At 28.0% G+C, this 22,534-nt stretch overlaps 1 protein-coding gene and 1 long non-coding RNA gene across 3 annotated transcripts; one reads left to right on the top strand and one right to left on the bottom strand.

The window, feature by feature from the left end:
* Nucleotides 1–82: 82 nt before the first annotated feature.
* On the bottom strand, nt 83–21,837 carry LOC141526837 (6-phosphofructo-2-kinase/fructose-2,6-bisphosphatase). Of its 2 annotated transcripts, none has more exons than XM_074241971.1 (6): nt 20,790–21,837; nt 10,689–10,847; nt 5,501–5,661; nt 5,009–5,392; nt 4,653–4,922; nt 83–2,354 (listed from the first exon to the last, which is right to left on the bottom strand). In XM_074241971.1, exons 1-6 carry the CDS (start codon nt 20,977–20,979, stop codon nt 1,926–1,928), a joined length of 1,593 nt encoding a protein of 530 aa, XP_074098072.1. In that variant the 5' UTR covers nt 20,980–21,837; the 3' UTR covers nt 83–1,925. The 2 variants fall into 2 exon arrangements, with proteins under 2 accessions (XP_074098072.1, XP_074098073.1); XM_074241972.1 differs by lacking the exon at nt 20,790–21,837 and adding an exon at nt 10,979–11,046.
* LOC141526862 (uncharacterized) lies at nt 2,361–4,628 on the top strand. The gene is made up of 3 exons (XR_012479084.1): nt 2,361–3,233; nt 3,609–3,724; nt 4,042–4,628. It is a non-coding gene; the product is annotated as an uncharacterized LOC141526862 (long non-coding RNA).
* Nucleotides 21,838–22,534: the final 697 nt, after the last annotated feature.

A 22,534-nucleotide genomic window follows, 5' to 3' on the forward strand; every position in this document is an offset into this window, starting at 1 on the left:
TATATTCTAAATATAATTAATATTGAAAAAAAGTTTAATAAAATTAACTGAGGCAATAATAAAATTTTTTACGTAGAAAATGTTTATTCACTGAAATTATTTTATTATAAAAAGATTTATTTATCATACATTGTTTTATTTATCTTTAAATACTCACTACATATACATAATTTCTTATTAATAATTACATCAATATCTAGAACTAACGAACACTTTAATAATAATTATAGTCAATGATCAACAAACAAAACCAAAAAATCTAATTATAAAATGTTAATATAGCCTTACAAGTAATTTTTGAATTTTCTTATTTTAGATTTGCATGTTTCTAAAAATATCAGTAGTAATATTGTAAACGACCTATGTCTTCTAAAAAAATATATCACTAATTGTGATTATATTATATTATATTAATATTTATTATTAATTACTTGTTGTCGATATACTGAATCGAATATTTATAAAATTTGGGTGATAAATTAAAACTTTCGACCTTTTTGCGTGAAAAAAATAATTTTTTAAGATTCGGTATCTCAAATTGTAAGCAACGATTTTAAAAGCAAGTTTTGAAATTTTAAAATTAATTTGAAACGTTTAATTTAGAAAAAAAAGTTGCGTTGTGTGATTATAAAAATTAATACGATTAAATATATATAATTGGCACGATGAAAAAAAAATTTCTTAACTTATTTTTCAAAAAATGTATGAGTGCTGCAAGTGTATCGCAAAGTAATTTTTCTAATATTTTTTACTGCCATCCATGATTTTTATGGATTAAATGTGATGTTGTTATAAATACCTTGACACATTGATTAAGAACAATGTTTAATTTAGTGTAACAGAGTATAAATTTCACGATAAATTGTTCAAAATGTATTTTTTCTACGCAGTCAGCTCAGGGCCGTTATTGTAACACTTAAATCTGCCGGAATAGTCACACGTGTGACGTCACAAGCGAGTTCCTCGGCGAAGCTGACATCTACACGTCAAGCGAGATACTATTTTATAATTCTCAACGCCGGTGAAGTTATAACCACACAAAATATGTGATATCACGGTTTATAACTCAAAAAAACGTTAAAATAATTAAAACTCTGCGTTTGTAAAGTCAAATAACTATTATTGATGAAACAAATCAGAGTTTTATTAATTAAAAATGATTTATGAAACTCGCGTTGTAACTATAGCTCGGTAGTGTTGGAATTAAGGCCTCTGAGCCGCCATTTTTACGGTTTTCAGAGAAACAAAGTTATTTTTTCATCGCTTCAGAGTTTTTCAAAGATTTTTTTCTCACTCCATCATCGAGCACGCTACTATGTACAACCCTGTTGATTTTAATAATTAAATCGCGGAAAAATAAAAAGATTTTGAGAAAAGGAAATTCCTTGTCACAATTGCAGCAGTTCGCGCCTAATATTCAAACTTCTAAGTACTATTTTCAATTTTAAAATAATAAATAATTGATTAATAATCATACAGAAGATAACAGACACCTGACAATATTTTTTTCTGATAAAGAAATAAATTGTTGTAAGCATAAATCCAAAATTTGACGCGCAATTTTGAAAATCTCTTTGTCAATTTGTTTACTTAAAGTAAATTGAATAATCGTCAATTATTGTAATCAGCAATAATAATAAAATAAAAATGTTTATAAACATCTTTTTCCAGCGAGTTTAAATATTTTTATAAAATACAATCAAAATTTTTTATTTTATCCGCAGAGAAAGAAGAAAAAATATTTCTTCAACAATTCATTTATTTATTTATTTCACAGCAAATCAAATGTCAGATATGACTGCTGTGATTATTATAATTAAAAGTAATAATATTTGTTATGGTTTCATTTTTTTGTCAACAAAAGTCGAAGAAGAAGAAGAAGAAGAAGAAGCCAAAGAAGAAGACTCCTTCTCGTTAATTTGTTTTCAGTGTTGTTGCACAAGTGAAGGACCGTTTCCAGGGTTCCGCCAGGGGTCGGGGATGTCGTAGTGCGCCGGAACAGTCCTTAGCGCGTCGTTGTCAGTGCGGTTAGCGCTGCAATTTACCGGTTTGTTTCTTGTTGTGTTAACACACTCTATCGGCAGCTTGATGAACTCAATGCGATAGTTGAATCCGCAGCTGGACACCCGGATTATCGTGTGCAGAGGAATCTCCATGTAGGGCAGTTCCTCCGGCTTTTTGTCCATGAAGTATCCGATCAGGCAGCGAAGAACTGCCTGGTGAGATATCACTAAGATGTTGTTCGACTGCTGCAGTTCCGCTATCACAGGTTCAACTCGCTGCATTATGTCTACGTAACTTTCTCCCCAGGGGTATCGGTAACGAAGTTTATCTTGGTCCCGCCAGGCAAATTCCTGCAAGCAATTTCGTTTTATTATTCTAATTTCCAAAGTTAATATCACTAAATCTTTGTTTCAGAATAAACCATTTAATTTTGGTAAATCTAAAAGGGCACGACTCGTAATGCACATTTAATTTTTAACGAATAATTATTATTTTGATAATTGATAAAATGCGGTGAAATATAACACCAGGGTGAGCTTATATCTTAAAAAATGTCAAAAGTTCACAAGATACAAGGTAATTTCTTAACTATTGATATTTTTAAAGATGTAAGCTCATCTCTTTGCAAAGGTAAAAGGGCGCATAAATTGTTATAAACCCTTTTACCTTTAGGCACGCGATAATGTAATATAATTAATCCAAAAAGGTAACTAAGCTATCCAATCATTGCAAGAATCGTTATTGAAAAAAAAAATATTAATATTTGCGTTATGAGTCGTGTAATTACTATCGAATAAAAACTTTTTTTAACTTTAAGAAATCAGTTAAAACGCATTAAGTTGAATCATCTTTGCTTTTTTAGCAGCATGCGTACGTGACTTTAATGAATGATTAACGATAACGTAATTAGTGATATATGTAATTTGATTGTACGGGTGACGTTAAAATGTATGAATTTACGTAGGAAAATATCTCTCGAGGGCTTCAAGTATAAATCATGACGTTTATCATCAATACTAGAGTTGTAAATTATAACGTAAATATTTATCAGATGGTAATATAATCAAACTAGAACGATAACAACAGACGATTCAATGATGAAATTTTTTCGGTTGTAAACGAAATTTTGGAGATGAGTTGACTATAAATATTCCGGGGAAAATCCGTTAGGGTATCAGTTGTTCAAGTGAACTTGAAAGTTTCGTTTAGTGAATCAAAAGAAGACTAAGGTAAGTTGTCTTTATAATTATTTTTCGATCATGATTTAAACTGCACTGATAAACAACTAATTGATTCAAGATAAATTTTATTTACAAGGCAAAAAAAAATATTAATCAAAAATTTCTTGCCCTTAATTCTACTTTTTATTTCACAGAATCTGATACAGAAAATTTAATACTGAAAAACAATTTATAAAAACTAAAATAATTTCATTTTCTTTTTAGAATTTTGGATTTTTGGTTCAAAAAGTAGTTTTTTCATTTAAAATACCAAAAAATCATTTTAAAAATCACAATTTATGTGAAGAAAATTCCTTTAGGAAAATATTCGCACATAAATATTATCTGATCCTAACTGTAATTAATTATAAATTTATGTTTCAGCACTAATAATGTCGAAAGTACTATTCATTCTCATCGCTCTTTGCATAATTGCTGCTATAATTATGCCCCAAATTGTCGAAGGAGGCCAATTAAAATGCAAAGGACCCGGCGCTCCGGTAAGTTTCTAAAAAATTTTTCTATTCCACCGAGAAAAAATAATTCTTTTGAAAAAAATGAGCATTGTTGTGATAAGAAATTAATTTATTAAAAATTTTTAATAATTTTATTTCTCAACTGAAGAAATAAAAATATTTTTCACCGTAAATTCCTTGTTAGAAAAAAGTTTTTTTGATTTGGAAAAAAATATTTTTGGATAGGCAATTTGCAAATTTTGATCCAAAAATTTTTCTTTCCCAAATTTAGAAACAATTTCTTCTCCTAGTGTAATTGCAAATGAAAAATAAACTATGATTAATGATTCAAAATTTTTCAGTGCATGTATGCCATGGAGTGCTGTTCAAAAATCTGCATGAAAGGAGCCAAACCATACCAAAATCTGTGTCGTTGAAACCATCTTACAATTACAATCTTCATCGTTTATCATTGATTAATCATTATTTAATTATATCAATTATTTATCTATATAATTAAGAGAATAAGAAAAATTTTGTCTCTGCTATATTTTTATAATAAAATGAGTTTTTTAAATTAAATTTACTTAATATCATTGGAAAGTTCTTGACCTGAATTAGTGCTTATTTAATGTTTTATTTTTTTTTCTAAAATATTTAATTTATTATGATAAGTTTTTGAAGTAGTTATAAAGAGTGAAAATTTTTTTTTTAGACAGTATTTAGTATAATCTAGATTACAATGAGTATAATCCAGATTATAATGAGTATAATCCAGATATCACTCAGTATAATCTGGATTGTATTAGTTACTATCTAAATTTTTTTTTTCACCACAGATATCACTGAGTATAATCTGGGATATTATCCAGTAGGTAAAAAATTAATTTATTTAATTAAGAGACTAAGAAAAATTTAGTATCGGGTATATCTTTGTCATAAATTGGGTTTGTTTTTTATTAATAAAACTTACTTGAGGATAATGTTCTTGCATTTCTTCATAAGAAAGCCCTTCGCAGACACCAGCATCTAGTTCATTAAGCGCCGCAACATATTCCTGTGGAGCTTCGATCCCTCGCGCAGTCGCTATTGTCCGTCTGAGACGACTGGTCAGCACTCGGAGGTCTGGGATTTTCATCGAATTGATTCTTGTGGCCAAAGCTTGGGCGTAACGTTCTCCACGGGCGCTAAGAACTGCGTCGCCGCCGATTTTTCCGATAACATTGTACTCGCTTTCGCCGTGCTGTAGCAAAAAAAAAAAAATAAAAATTTACAATTTTTTTTGTTAAATTTTCGCTTCCTAGATCAGAAAATTGATCGCGAACTTACTCGAGAAAAGTACAGAGTGTGAGGTTTAGCAGTAACACTCCCAAGATACCCTAGGACACTGGTCTCAACATGTCCCGTGATTTTATGAGCGCGCATCTCCAAACTTACGGTATCGATGGTGATCCGGGGATAGTTTTTCTCGTCCATGGGTTCCCAGGCGTGGACGTAGTGAGCAACCTTGAGCTTGAGATCCTCCGCAGCTAAGGAAGGATCCATCCCCAAGAAGTCGACGTTGTGCCGAATCACCTCCTGGTAGTTTCGCTCCAGAGCTGCTGGATCCTCGCAGACGCATTCGACGAAGAGGATCCGGTAGCCCAACTGCTGGGTGAAGTACTCGAATACCTCTCGGCGTTGCTCCTTAGTTACCAGGCAACCGTCCAGGATCTTAATGTGTGTTCAGAGAAAATATAAATAAAACTGCTTTCTCTAAGTCATGAAAATAAGTCATGGCTTTTTAAAATATTTAAATTTGCGTCTTTTTTTTTTTCTTACAGCTACGGTGTTTCCAGATGAAAGCCATCCGGCACAATCCTGCATGGCGTCGCGGGTTGCCAATTGTCTTAGTGCCGAATTTGCCGCATGGTCAGGCCGGAAAAATTCGTGAGTGCCATACAATTCCAGTTTTTTACGACGGTAGTCGCTTACTCGCATCACTGGAAATTAAATATTAATATTTTATTTTAGTATGAACTATCTTAAGGTACTTTATAATATCATAATTAAGCAGTAAAATTTTTGGAAGCCTACAGAGAATTGAAAAAAAAATATTAATATTTATAAATATTTGCCTTTACCATTGATCAACTTTTATAATTTAGATGAAAAATATGAAAATATATCATGTAAGCAAACTATTCGTAACGTGATTGGTTGAATATATCATAAGCTTGAAAATATATGCAAACGCTATAGTAAAGCGCGCGCTTGTCCGCGCAAATTTGAATTCTAGTCTTTGTAAAAAATCACAGACTTTAATTTATTTCATAAGGGGACATCCATTAATTACGTGAGCTCAGAATGGAGGGGGGGGGGGTCCAATGAAATCTTACCAAATCTCATTTAAACCGAGGGGGGGATAATAAAAAATCTCACCTTAACTTAAAAAAATATAAAATATTACAGACATTAAAAAAAAATTATTTTGAGTGTTTATTTTGCCCGCTAAAATAAATTTTATGTCTACTAAAATCATTTAGTTCATGTTTTTTTTGCTTTGAATTTTATTTAATTTAAATAAATTAACTACAGTATACTTGAATGGTTTATTCTTCTCCCGAATAATAAAAATAATTTTAATACTACCGTTACCATTAATAAATAATGGTAACGGTAGTATACTAGCTTAATTATTAAAGAAGTTAACGGCATAAAAATAACTCAACTATAGCACGAGTCAGCACAACAGAACCTGAACGCGCTATCCCCTCTACGCCTAAATGACAGAAGTGGGAGCTCGCTAGTTCTCACTCCGCTCTCGACAGCCTTACGGTTAACATCGTTCTAGCTCTCTAGTTAGTCTTTTACGCTTCAATCAATACAATATTAATTTAAAAAATTCTAAAATATCTCAATTATTAAATTAAAATCAATCTTTTGTATCAGTGAACGTTAAATTTTAAATTTATATATTTTCATGTACTTTTTGTAAATTCTTCGTTCTTTTCTAACATTATCCTTTAATATCTCTAAATCCCTCTCAAATTGTTTCATTTTTTCTTCTCTGCTTTTAACATAATACCTGTATAAATCGACCTTCAGCTTCAGGATTTCATAATTTTTCTCAAAATATTTCGCGTAAACATTAATCAAATTATTTCTAATTTTTGCGACCGTTTCCCGGATCCGGCTAGATTTCCATTTGAGATCCTTAATCCACTCTCGCAGTTCCTCGCAGTTGGCTTTTTCCTCCCAAATGGGGGTGTTCAGTGCATCAGCCTTGTCCTTGATCGGCAGGAACTCCTCATGAATCAACAACGCTTCCTCCTCCAACAACTCATCAAGTCTTGACCCATGCTTAACGACAGAAGAGACTTCTCGATTGCGTAAACAGAGGCAGTATAAGTACATAATTTCGCTAATTAGCAGCTTACTCTTCAAGTATTTAACCTTTTCAAATTTTTCAGTGTTATTTATGGGAGTGTAATAAACTATGTACTCAAACGGCGTTTCATTTCTCAAGAATTTCTTCACTTTTCCTTCAACTTTCACGATGTTTCTCAGAAGATTTTCGAAAGTTCGCTTTAAAGGCATCATTTTTTTGTCGTTGGCCCACAGCAAGTAGAAATGTTCCTGCAGGAATCTGGGAAACTGAAGGATGCTCCAAAATCGCTTGTCGAATGTCTCGGGCTCCTCAGTTACCTTCTTTATTAATTGGTAGTCAGCAGGTGGCTCTAGTCGTACATACTGTTCGGTTGAGCGCCCCTTATGAAATTCTTTCCATGAAATTTCATTTTTAGACTCTTTTTCGATAGATTTCTTTTGTGGTCTAGGTTCTCGGGTGTTTATATACCACACATCTGGTGATAGATTGAAATCGATGAAGGGTTTTTTATTGATATCAAAATTCTTCGCTGCCAAATCACCCGCTTCCGTTAATTTATCAACGATTCGTATCAGCAAAACATTGACGTTCTTGTAACGGGTCATCAAAGTCGGGTAAATTTTAAGTTCTTCCTCGTCAGCGGCAATCATCTCTTTTTCAAGATATGCTGACCTCTCTTCCAATTCATATTGTAAACGTTTGAGGTAACTTCTATCAGAATCCGTCAACATATCCTTGGTCAAAACGGCTGTCAATTCTTCTTCAAAGCTGCTAGATTCATATTCAAATGGATCTAAGTCCGACATAGTATTTTCAAATTCGCTGGATTCATCTTCAAATGAATCTAACTTTGACGTAGAATATTCAAAATCCATTTAAGCTTTTTATTATATTTTGTTTTAAATTATCTGTTATATTCAACTAATAAATAACGACAAAAAAAATTTTTTTTATTTATTGTTTGCTCTGACTCATCAATTTTGATCTGGCACTAAAAATGTTTTCATTATTTAGAAAACCGGTTACGTAAGTGAACCATGTATCTTAATTTCCATTTGTCAAACCTGATCTTTGCCAATTTGGTGTGACGCAATAAATCTATCTTAAGTGGTCGAGGTCATAGACCGATAAACTGGGAAAAATAAAAAACTGATTTTTATGGTTTTAGTAATTTTTTTCGCGGGCGATGTCGAAAATTTAAATCTAACTAAAAAGTGATAATGTTAGTTTTGTTTTTTCTTGATTACAGTTTTTAGTTGCGCAATATTTATCTGCTAATAGATACTTTTACAGTTTAAAAATATTTATATTATTGAAATAATTAAAATTGTAAATCAATTCTTGCAATTGAGGAGTTCATTTTCAAAAGGGTATCTTTTTATATTTATTTACTTATTTATTTATCTGGTAAGGAATTCTATCGAGGTGTAAAGACACCTGTGTATAGAACCAGTACAAAAATAACAATTTTATAATATATATACTTTTTACAAAATTTTTGTCGATAATACAATGCAAAGAGATAATAAGTACAAAAAGTAATAAATTTATAGAAAAAGAAATACAAAATTATAAATAATTATCAGAAAAAGAAATATCCAATCAAAAACTCGCATTTTTCATTACATTTTTTAAGCATGTTAATCATTAAGGTTTCTTATCCAGTAACTTAACTTTTTTTTTAACAATTTTTTACTACAGTTTATAGTTTTCATATCAGCAGAGAGTTTGTTATAATATTTAATTGTTACATAATAAGCAGAATGCGTACTAATAGTTTTGAATAATTTTAAAAGAACAGTTTTTTTTTACTTTTAAATATCAACTAGAATTCAAATTTGCGCGCCAAAGCGCGCGCATGAGTTTAGGATTTACATATATTTTCATGCTTATGATATATTCGACCAATCACGTTACTAATAGCTTGCTTACATGATATATTTTCATATTTTTCATCTAAATTATAAGAGTTGAATACTTGCAAAATTATAAAGATTTCTAAATGAGAATCAAATTGTAGCTTCATAACCGATACCACTTTATAGCTAAATTAAAAAAGTTTGATAAAAATATTTATAATTAGAGACAACCAGTTTTTTGTCTCGATTAATCAAAAATAAAAAAATATCCCTTCGAAACTCAACTCCTCAATTACCTTATTGTAAGTACTATTGTAATTAAATACACCCAAAGAAAAAAAAGTCTTGAGTCAAACGTAAATTTTCTTAAATCAAGAAAATCTTAAGACTGGAAATTTTTTGAATTTTTTTGAGCTAAGAAAATTTTTTCTTGCTCCAAAATAATTTTCTTAGTTCAAGAAATTTTTTTTTTCTGTGTATATTTTATACATTTACTATTTCTCGCGAGTTTTGCTTAATTGTATCAAAAATTGTTTGCTGTTATAAATTTATACAATTTTTACATGTTTTATTTTATTTAGGTAAAAAATTTTTTATTAAAAAACCTAAATAAATAAAAGGCTATTATTTTTTCACAATTCCATAATTTTAACATTTTAAAGTTGGCCCAAAAATTTATTTATTGAACAAGTATTGTAATAAATCATGTAATACATTTACATAATTATGATTTTAATATAAAATTATTGAATTTTAGCAACATAATTAATTATGTTAATTAAAAAACAAATTATAAGCCGATCTTTTGTATTCTTCAAACAATCAAAGGTTCACTTGAGCCAAGAAAAATTTTTTTTCCTGATTATTTTCTTGAGCGAAAAAAAAATTTTTTTTGACAAGAAATTTCGCTTATTTTAACAAAATTAATTCTCTTGATTCAAGAAATACGTATCTTGATCCAAGAAAATTTATTTAAGTCAAGAAAAATTTCTTGTTTTGAGAAAATTCAGCCTCTTGCTCCAAAAAATTTAGTTCTTGATAGTAGTAAATTTTCTTGCCTTGAGAAAATTTTTCTCTTGCTCCGAAAAATTAAATATAAAGATAGAAGTAAATTTTCATTAATATTTTTATTGATTGACTTGTCGAATGGGAAGATCAAATAATATTGAATAATTATTTTTCATTCACTATGTATAATTGTACGCTAAAATAATATAAAATGGATATCAAATATTCAAGAGAAAAATTTTCTCAAGGTGAGAAAATTTTTTTCTCAGTTGAAGTAGGTGGCAGTGCTTCCCTAAAGTATCTAAAAATCTTGATCAAGTATAAAAATTGATTGTATCAAGTAATTATGATAATTTGAATTAAGAAAAAATGACTTTGACCAAGAATAGAATTTCAAGAAAAATTTTTACTTCTCTCTTTTTACTTCACTCGAAAATTTTCTTGAGCCAAAAATTTTGTTCTCCAGTCAAGAAATTTTTCTTTCTGTGCAAGTGTGTAACACTTCTACAGAATCACTGCCAGAAGTAAAATGATAAATAAATAAAATAATTTATTAAAAATTATTAATAATTTATATAATTTATCTATTTTCAGATTATGTACAACGGTTGTTAATTTAATGCGTATCATAATAATAAAAATGTTATCAGTCACAGATCACAGAAGCAATTATATATCATAACTTACTTTATTTGTGTCAATAATTGCGACACTTGTTTTTACTAAGTGCAAACATCTATGCATATATGAAGATTATATAAATAAAAATTACCTTTAGCCGACTCGCCATTCCAATTGAGTCGTCGGGCAAGACTTGATGCAACCTGTGTTTTTCCACGTGCTGGTAGTCCGGAAGTAGCGATAACAACACCTACGAATTTTCGCGGTGATTTAACGATTCCTTGAGGTCGCGTTGAAGATTCTTGATTTTCTGCAACAATAAATATTAATCACCACAATAATTAACGATAATTATTAATCGGTATGAATAATATATATTATTAACAATTAGGACTATTTGCTAATTATATTTAAATTCTAATTAGAGCTATTGAAAATTACCTATGATACACATAACTGTTAATTATATTAAGCTAAGCTTACATGAAAGCGCTAAGTCAGAGTTAGACGATTTGACTCCTCAGACACGCTGAAGAATACTGAATAAATATTTAACATTCATAAATATATATAAATGCTATCACTATTTTGAGACATTGACGGTTTACTCAGTTCTGATGTACTCAGCATTAGCGGAAAATTTTGTACGACGACAAAATGTATGTATTTATGTATGTTATTATTTCTTCTTTACAATAGGTTATTTTTTAGCTAATTTTAGAGTATTAAGGAAACGTTAACAGTATATTTTTCTGTTTTTCATTATCATTATTGCTATTAATTTCTTCATGTAAAAAAAACACATTAAAAAATTTTTCGTCAAAAAGTTTAGTCTTAAAAATTTTTGTGTTAAGTATTTAACATTTATTGTGTTAAATTAACACAAAAAAGTGTTAAATATTTGACAAAAATTTTTAACACAAAATTTTTTGACGCAAAATTTTTTACTGGGCATGATTCACTTCTAATTGGCAATTAGATATTCGATATGGAAATTGAAGAAATTTATTGACTTTCAATAGTCACGTGTTGCTACAAAATAGATGACGCATTGGTCTTATTTTTTTTTTTTTGGCTTCTTTTTGTAGTTTTATGTATAAATAGAGCTCTCATGTAAGTTTGCAAGTTATTTGGTAGTTTATAATTTTATAAATAATATCGCAATTTTATTGCGATAGTGAGTATTTTTGTTCTTTAAAAGCTCGCTTGTTCTAAGAGATAAAGAACTAGAAGATTTACATAAACTACATGTGGGTTCTTTGAATTGAGGAAAATTTTCTTGGCTCATTTTTAAAGTTAAAAATAAATTAATAAAGATTTTATTTTTGGATTTATATTTTTAAAATTATTATTTTTCTCTATGAATATTTTTATTGACTCTTATTTTTATCATTATTTTATTTCCGTTTCTGTAAATAAATAAATCAAAAAAATTTACTGCTAAAAAATGAATTTTTTAAACAGATGCACAGAAAAAAATAATTGAATCAAGTAAATAATTTTTAAAACTTTCATCGTCTTGGTTTGAATTGAAAAATTCTTAAGCTAAGAAATTTCACTTGGTTTAAATAAATTTTATTTGATTCAAGAATTTTTTGTCTTCAAAATTATTTTCTTTGTTCAAAAATTTTACTCTTGATTTAAGTTAATTTTTTTTTCAGTGTAGATAGATTATTTTCAGGACTATAAGTCCATAAATTCTTTACTTTCCGAATACAAACTATATTTTTAATTTGATTTTGTTAATCATATCAACAAATCGTTTCATTTTATTGCTGTCATTGCACGGAAAAAATAAAACTTGAAAAATTACAGTTTCAAATGTAATTATTACAGATTTTGTAAGAATTATATTTAAGAAAGCTTTGAATATTAAATTAAAAAAATGAATTTAGAAAAATATTATTTCAAACTGTAATTTTTCTAGTTTTGACTACAACGGGACCGATTTTACATTTTATACTGTAATTTTTCAAGTTTTCTTTTTTCCGTGTGATTTGGTCCATCTAGTCGGAATAAAATAAATAACATTTAAAAAAAAATTCCCTTTTATTTAAAAACACTGATAAAAATTTCTTTAATGGATAATTACAATAATTATTAAAGTATTATCTCTAAAAATAATGAAAATATCATTAGTGTCAGATTAGTTATCTGAGAATTAATTTTTGATAATACGGACTGATTTTAAAAAGTATCATTATAATCAATATTAAAAGTATGTCCATGGTTAATAATAATAATAATAATAACAAAAAAAAAAATAAAAATAGTAATAATTTAAAATTTCAAAATATTATTATTATTTTTATTATTAAAAATGAATGTATTAATTATTTGAAGTGACTAACTCAATGAATAATCAAAAAATGAAATAGTGTGAATTTGAATAGCAACCTCACGTTTTTCCTGTATGTCGGTACGCTTACCTATTAAGTATTGTGCAATTATAAATAGATAAAACTTAATTTACTGAACAAGTGTTGTATATACTGAATGATTTTTGTGACAAAAATTGACGATGATGATCCAGCGTTTTTCCATTGAAAATAATTATAAATTTTATTTTTTTTAAACTTCCCGCTAAGAAAAATTGAAAATTTTTTTTCTAACAGTCAGTTTTTAGCATCAATTTTCTTTGATTTGTTTGAAAAATTATTATTTTTATTTTAATATCGAGCATCAAATCATACTAAGTAGAAACAAACATGGCAGTGTGACGCGCAACGGAAACATTCGATTTTCACCGTGCGTAACCGAACGACCCAATTGTTATTATTTTGCGATTAAGGCCCTTTAAAAACATATTGATAATTCTAAAGAGTTATGTATAATTATATACAAACAAAAATATACAAATAAAAATACATATTTTTTTAGAATACTGTTAGAATTTTTTAACTATTATTTACGATTAATATCGAAAAATTATATTATTATAAATGCCTTGACGCATTGATTGAGAGTAATGTTTAATTTAGTGTAACAGAGTATAAATTTCACGATAAATTGTTCAAAATGTATTTTTACCACGCAGTCAGCTCAGGGCCGTTATTGTAACATTTAAATCTGCCGGAACAGTCACACGTGTGACGTCACAAGCGAGTTCCTCGGCGAAGCTGACATCTACACGTCAAGCGAGATACTATTTTATAATTCTCAACGCCGGTGAAGTTATAACCACACAAAATATGTGATATCACGGTTTATAACTCAAAAAAAACGTTAAAATAATTAAAACTCTACGTTTGTAAAGTCAAATAACTATTATTGATGAAACAAATCAGAGTTTTATTAATTAAAAATGATTTATGAAACTCGCGTTGTAACTATAGCTCGGTAGTGTTGGAATTAAGGCCTCTGAGCCGCCATTTTTACGGTTTTCAGAGAAACAAAGTTATTTTTTCATCGCTTCAGAGTTTTTCAAAGATTTTTTTCTCACTCCATCATCGAGCACGCTACTAAGTACAATCCTGTTGATTTTAATAATTAAATCGCGGAAAAATAAAAAGATTTTGAGAAAAGGAAATTCCTTGTCACAGTTGCAGCAGTTCGCGCCTAATATTCAAACTTCTAAGTACTATTTTCAATTTTAAAATAATAAATAATTGATTAATAATCATACAGATGATAACAGACACCTGACAATATTTTTTTCTGATAAAGAAATAAATTGTTGTAAGCATAAATCCAAAATTTGACGCGCAATTTTGAAAATCTCTTTGTCAATTTGTTTACTTAAAGTAAATTGAATAATCGTCAAGCTTATACGTCAATTATTGTAATCAGCAATAATAATAAATTAAAAATGTTTATAAACATCTTTTTCCAGCGTGTTTAAATATTTTTATAAAAAACAATCAAACAATTTTTTTTTTATTCGCAGAGGAAGAAGAAAAAAAGTATATATCAAAATAATCCAGTGTTTAAGTGCAGAGTTAGTAAATATTTATATATTAAATAATACATTAATCACCGCAACAATTGCTCTAATTACTCTACTCAGACTTCGGTACAATAGAAGATGAAATATTTTTTTAAGATAAGTTTAATTCTCGCGATAAATAACTTGAAAATATTCATTATTTTTTTTTTCACCTGTGGCGTAAGAGGAAGAAAATAGTCGTATTAAGTACTATAAATAGAAAACAACAGATAAAATAAGATATCTGATAGCTTTTTTGTCGAATAATAACGAGTTAGATAAGTATTTATTTTTTCATTGATAACTTTGAATAATATTTACTTTTATGTCATGTTGACGCTTGCAAGTCTCCGTTTAGTTGTTTTTAATGAATTGATAAGTCAGTTGATTAGGTGTCATCAATTTTTTTATATAATATACAAATTAGATACTAACTTTGATACAAAATAAATAAAATTTTTAATTTATGTTAGTACACAACGAAAAAAAATTGTTTTTTTTTAAATTGTCATTTTCTTTCTAATTTTTTTCTTGAGCGAAAAAAAAATTTTTGTTTGTAAATAAGAAGATTAATGGGAATAAATAAATAAAAAAAAAAGAAAATGAAAAATCAGCGTTTAAGAAGAAGGCTTGTCTAAGCATAATAGTTTTACATTACGTTGAGTAAGCTCTTGATTTTTTTTCTTTATCTTCATAAATATTTTATATTTATCATCAATCATACACACAAAAAACAAATTTTTCTTGCGCCAAGAAAATTTTAAGGAATACAAAAGTTATTTTGGAGCAAGAAAAAATTTTCTTGGCTCAAGAAATTTATCTTGTCTCAAGAGACTTTGACTTGATTCAACACTGTAAAAAAAGCGGTGTTAAAATGGACCCATTTTAACACCGCTATGTAACACCTGGATATTAACACCGGTGTAGCGGTGTTCTTTTGCGGTGTTAAATCGGTGTAATAACGGTGTAACAGTAGAATTAATTTACACCGTATCGGAGTATGAATATTACATGATCCATAAAACATAATTATTATTCAATATTTATCAAAATGAGACAAGTAAAATTCATTTAAAAATTTTTAATTTATAAAATTAGGCGGAAATCGATTTAATGAATGTTATAAAACAAGCTAACAATATAATGGATGTTTTAAACGTAATAAATTAATAATTTGATAACTTTGCTTTTTTTTTCTGATATTTCATTTCCACATAAACTCATATTGTAACACATAGTCTCCCATAGCTTACATAATAGCATTATATTATTATTATACAGTCAACGCTCTCTGTATTTGACTCACCCGTACAAGACCATTCTCTGTATTTGACTCGTCCTTGTCCATAAGAGCTGTGTAAAATCGTCAAATATAGAGGAAGAATGTGGTCAAATACAGAGAGCGTCGACTGTAAAAGAAAATTCTTTGAATTTTACCGTGAATGGGTAATTCGTAAATTCTTAAATTGTCCCAAAAACGACCTAAAATTGTCCAAAAAATTTTTCATCCATTAATTACGAGACAAATCTACAGCTGTGCACTGATAAAAATTTTAACTCGACTCAAGAGCAAAAATCTTGAACTAAGAACACCAATTGGAAGAAAATGAATTTCTTGCGTCAAGAGGAAAAATTCTTGAGTCAAGATAGATTCTCATGAATTAAGAAAATTATCTTGACTCAAGAATATTTCCTCTTGGCTCAAGAAATTTATTTTCTTCCAATTGGTGTTCTTGGTTCAAGATTTTTGCTCTTAGGTCAAGTTAAAATTTCTATCGGTGTGCAAAAATAAATTATCTCTATGAATATCATTTAAGAAACGTTCAAAATTATCATAAAATTGTTCTAAAAATATAATATGTTTCAAATTTGTTGTAAAAACACTCTAAAATCTTCCAACAAATTTTCCACAATTGTCTCAAAAATATCCGAAAAATGTCTTAAAAGTATTCAAAATTTGTTCTCAAATAGTTAAAAAAATGACTTAAGATTATTTAAAAAAGGTTCCACGTAAGATTTAAGGACAAAATTTCAACTAAATTGCTTCAAATAAATTGCATTGATTCTAAAATTATCTTAGAAATATTTCGAAAATCTTAAAAAAAATACTTAAAAGTTATGAAATAATTACTAAAATGCACTATGTTGAAGTTTCCGATTATTCATATGATGTTCTAGAATTGTCCTTTAATAATGGTGTTAAAGTAACACGGATCGAAAATTTACATCGAGAGAATTTCACATCAGTATTTCACCCATTTTTACATCGAAATTTTTTACAGTGTATATATTTTAATTAAAAATTTTTATCGACTCAATATTTTATTATTTCAAACTTTCTAAGTTAAATATTTACTTTTTTTGATTATTTATTTTTAATTATCAAACATAAAAAGTTTAATTATAAAAATTGTTTCAGTCAAAATATTATCAACACTGGAAAATCTATAACACCGATTTAACACCAAAAAAAAATATTTACACCGCGAACGGTGTTACTGCTACACCGATTTCGGTGTTGAATTTAACACCGGAATTATTAATACCGTACACTGCATGGACTTACACCGGTTTTTTTTTTTTACAGTGAAGAAATTTTCAATCTTCCTTGATATTTTCTTGAGCCAAAAAAATTTACACTCCAGTCAAGAATTTTTTTTTTTTTCAGTCTAAGTATTGTAAACTACTGGGAAAAAAATGAAAATTTTTAAAAAAGCGTCTCGAGAAAATTTATAAAATTATCGAAAGTAATTATAATAATCATAATAATAGTCGGCGGAATGATAAAAAGATTACTTATCAAAAGATTATCAAAATCAGGTGATTAATTCACGAGACATAAATAAAACATCGTACGACAAAAATGATAAGACGAAAATTAAAGGAGATCAACCATCCCGTTTTTTTAGCGCGACAAAATGAAAAATCGATTTTATTAATACTTACACGTAAAGTTTAGCAAACAATTATCATTGACAATTGGGTAAGTGAAAAAAATTGGCGCAAGCTTGAACTTAATTCGGGAAATAAAGGTTTAAAAAATAAAATATCGTTCATTATTTAAACTGTAAGAATTTGAAAAACTGCACAGAAAGAAAAATTTCTTGACTACAAATGCAATTTTTTAAAAATAATTTTTTGGAAGCAATTTATTTGTTACAAAAAATTAAAAAAATGTCCAGTGACAGCTAACTTTAATGTCATAAAAAATTTGCAATATTGTAATAAGAAATAAAATTGTTGAAATATTCCCAACAAATTCACACAGAAAGAAAAATTTCTTGACTGGAGAACAAAATTTTTGGCTCAAGAAAATTTTCGAATGTCGTGAAGGAAGATCGAAGTTGTGTTGGCCGAAGTAAAAATTTTTCTTGAAATTCTATTCTTGGTCAAAGTAATTTTTCTTAATTCAAATTATCATAATTACTTGATACAATAAATTTTTATATTTGATCAAGATTTTTAGATACTTTAGGGAAGCACTGCCACCTACTTCAGCTGAGAGAAAAAAATTTTCTCACCTTGAGAAAATTTTTCTCTTGAATATTTGATATCCATTTTATATTATTTTAGCGTGTAATTATACATATTGAATGAAAAAAATTATTCAATATTATTTGATCTTCCCATTCGACAAGTCAATCAATAAAAATATTAATGAAAATTTACTTCTATCTTTATATTTAATTTTTCGGAGCAAGAGAAAAATTTTCTCAAGACAAGAAAATTTACTTCTATCAAGAACTAAATTTTTTGGAGCAAGAGGCTGAATTTTCTCAAAACAAGAAACTTTTCTTGACTTAAATAAATTTTCTTGAATCAAGATACGTATTTCTTAAAGCAAGAGAGTTAATTTGTTGAAATAAGCGAAATTTCTTGTCAAAAAAAATTTTTTTTTCACTCAAGAAAAAAATTAGAAAGAAAAATATTTTCTTGACTCAAGTGAACCTTTTTTTCTGTGTATTTTTAAATTAATTAAAATTAAACATCAATTTTTTGTGTGTCTAGCAGTTGTTTTTTGTACAAACACATACTGCATATCTTAACATACACTAAAAATGGAAATATAAGTAGATCAAAAGTGAATATATCATTCATTAGATTAACTAAAGGTCACGCCTTGTTTACAACATTTTTCTTTCAGTAGTTGATTTTTTCTCATAATATTTATCGTCTAATAAGGAAGCAATGCTTATTAGACGATAGCAACGTATTTGTTTTTTCAATTTAAATAATATTGAAATATTGTAAATAGATTTACTTAAGTAAAAAAAAAAAAAAAATCCGGATTTATTTATGTAAGTGATAAGTAATTCTTTCAAATCGCTGTTAATTTTACTTTCAATGTTACGCAATAGCAATTATTATTTATTCAGAGATTAGAAGTTTTAGTAGGTAATTATTTACGCTTACTTTGATTGTGTAAAAAAATTATTTGCCGGGTATTATAGCCGAGTATAAGTTATGCAAATTCCGTCAAAATTTTAATTATTCTGCAGTAAAAAATAAAAAAAAAAAAAAAACAAATTTATTTAATGTATTTAATCTTCTAAATATGAATTTTAAACCAGCCGTTGTGGAATTTTTAGATTAACTTAAAGTTTTATTTAGATAAAGCAAGTTTCACATATTAAATTGCTAACCAATACTTCAAACAATTTATTTCAAGTTTAAGTTTGTTACATTGAATTAAATTTTAATAAACATTTTTTTAAATCTTGTTTATAAATTTAATATCGTAAAAATTTTTCCGTAATTGCGTCAAAAATTTTATAAATAATACATTAACGTAATGTAAGTGAAAAATAACAAATTATTAATATTACTACCTTTAAGATAATTAATTACTTCAATGTTACTGAAATCAACGGACGAATGGAAATTTTTATGATTTCTTAATAAAGTTAACAATAAAAATTAATATAAAGAAAAATGTTAATTATAGAAACTTAAAAAAATATTTAGCCAATTTTTTTAAATATTGAAATTTATTTTTATCATACAGATTCTTTTATAAAAATCCAAGGTAGGATCCTGAGAATTAATTCTAAAAATGAAATTTGTAATTTTATTTAATGAAAAAACTGCTCGCGCCTGATGGACTCGAACCCGGTACCTTATGGTTGACAGTTTTTACGCTACTTACTAGCCTACAATAGAAATCAGTACTTCCGATGTGAATTTCCCATACAGGAATCCATGCTTCCTAAGTGAATACCCATATAAACGCATGTGTACTTTTTTTACGAGGTTTTATATTTAAAAAAAAAAAGTATTGAAATTATCAATGTGTTAAATTACTTTTAATATAAAAAAATTTTTTTTTTTTTAATCAAGTAGTTAGCTTTCTTGCAGAGTAAAAATAATAAAATTACGTCTTTAATTTTGGGCGTATATAACCGGTCGACAGAACAGGTTTTGGCGAGCCCTTTGTTTTCAAGCAACAAATTTAATTACAGTAAACAAGTTTTATAAGTGGGTGAGGTTATAAAAATGCTATTGACGTGCGAAGATACAAATAAAAAAAAAATTTTATTTTGTTAGTAAGCTATGAATTTACTTATTTAAAATAATTATAATGATCAAAATTAATTAGGTAATTTTAGTCTATCAAATAGTTGAGTTTGTAACAAAATTGTTTAGTCTAAATGATTTAGGCTATTATGATAAATTTAACAATCATTTAATTGTGTCTACAATTAAATTTTTGAATCATTGAATTTTAAAAAATTTACTTAATTTTATCGAGAAAAAATCTGATCTTAGTTTAATAAAAATTTTGGAATTTTTTTTTCCCAAATTTATAAAACTTTTTTTTAACAAAAATTTTGATTTCTTCACCTACAGGGAAAGAACAAGATGACACTGGATGACATCCCAGATTATACTCAGTGATATCTGTGGTGAAAAAAAATTTTCAGACAGTAGCTAGTATAATCCAGATTATATAGGGTGATATCTGGATTATAGTCATTATAATTTGGATTATACTCATTATAATCTGGATTATACTCATTATAATCTGAATTTTACTAGTTACTACGTTAAATTTTTTCAGTATAATCTAGGACGATATCCAGTGTCATCTTACTTTCCGTTTAAGAAATAAAATTGTTTAAAATTTTTAAAAAGTTAATTTTTGATTACAAAATTGTTCATTTTTTTCAAAATAAATTTTTCCTCTCATTGTAATTTTTTTTTTTAGTTTCTTTTAAGCTGTACGTCAAAGATATAAATTTTTTGAAGAAATACAATTTTGAAAACCTTTGATGATTCATGATGAATTCTGATGATTAATAAAAGATCTATCCAAAGTAATAAATTTACCTGCACGTTTATCTTCAGTGCAAGGCGCCATGTCGATTTTGTTATGATCACCCTTGATAATAAGCTCCTCGTTAATTTTATTGGCAGCTTCTTGAAGCAGTCCCACTTGGAGCGCCAATCTTCGTACAGCAAGGCAGTATCCAAGAATAGGACCTCCAAGAAGATCTAAACATGCAGCAACCCAGGGCATTACCCCACACTTGATACCAGTAAAAACTGGAATTATTGAAAACTAATGAAACCCCTAATCGATAATATCCAACCAATTGAAATAAACATCAATATCAGTAGCAATAAAACTGATTCCAAAAATCTGTAAAATGAAAACTACTAAAAACAACAAAATGAGTTTATCGACGCCCTGCTAAAGCTCTTCAGAAAAATGGTCGCTGCTAGTGTGTCGTATTATCGACAACAAGTCCTCCCTCATTCCAATTTGCCTTATCCTTACTTCCGGAGCCAGTTTGTGAACTTTAATTACGTATTTTTTATTAACCCAACTTCTGGTCAACTCGCTCCTGATTGAGTTTTATAAATAAATATATCTAGCCTCTAATTATCCACTCGATAATCCTTCAGATGATTACGTAACAACGCGATTACATACTCGGTTATTATTTAATCGATCACTGAGATGTTAAAAATATCTTAAGCCAATTTTTCGATTTATTTATTTTTTTTTATTTACAGCTAAAAGGCCACTATTTTATCCACGGTAAAAGTTTACATTTATTTATCTGGTATTTTTAAACGCCCAGAGCAGTAGTGACCTCTGGAAACTAAAGTCTTTGTCCCAATTCTGAGCGTCTTCTTAGAAAAACAATTGAATTATTCGTGGAAATATTCCATCCACTAAAACTCACACTTTTATTTTAAGCTTCGTGGAATTTCTCGGGAACGTTACTTCTCGGAATTCCTTTTATTCTTTTCATTTATTTGTGTATATATTTATTTTCAGCAAACTATCGTGCCTTGCTTACACTTTGTACTCGCAAATATATCGCGGTTTAGTAATTTTAGGGCACTGTTTGTGTTAAGGAACAGTAAAACGAACTAAACGGGGGCTTGCTCGACTCACGGCTTTAGTATCGACCGTGTTTGGCATCCCCACTTCCCAACAGCGATAGTTTACGAAATGGAAACGGGTAACATATGTTGGTACATACTTGCGCACTTAGTCTGGTGAGAGTGCGTAGGTGTGATCAGCTGTTTAGAAAAATATTATTGTTTGATGTAGAATGGCTTTAACAGTAACATAAGGCGCAACGCGTATTATAATGCCAATTTTTTTTTTATTATGGCTTCATACTATTTTTTTAGTTTCTTGGAGGGTGATCAAGAGATTGTTAGAACATCATCAGCGAATTAACAAATTTTCGTTGGGGGACAGTAAATAAAATAGACGAGGGAATTATTTTGTTAAGGATGATGACAAAAGATTAGTTTTATCTGTTGCATTAATTAACGGAGTAATAATTAATAATTCCCAGATTTTTATCCAATAAAATACAGTTAACGTTTAAGATAAAAAAATTGTATAGAATATTTATAATAAGTCTATCAGCTTAAAAAATTCTCTGTATGTAAAGATTAAATATTACAATCTACTTCTTAATGAAATTAAAATTTTAAATTGCTCTATGTTAACACTACGGAAAAAAATTGGAGCCTGGTTAAAATCTAATCTGTATAAATAATTGAAATTGTTAAAATTTAATACAAAAATGTACTAAAACAATTTATTA

The sequence above is a fragment of the Cotesia typhae genome, unplaced genomic scaffold (genome assembly GCF_013202065.1).
Source record: "Cotesia typhae breed Kobodo isofemale line unplaced genomic scaffold, CoteBio_Ctyphae contig_36, whole genome shotgun sequence".
Classification (NCBI taxonomy): domain Eukaryota; kingdom Metazoa; phylum Arthropoda; class Insecta; order Hymenoptera; family Braconidae; genus Cotesia; species Cotesia typhae.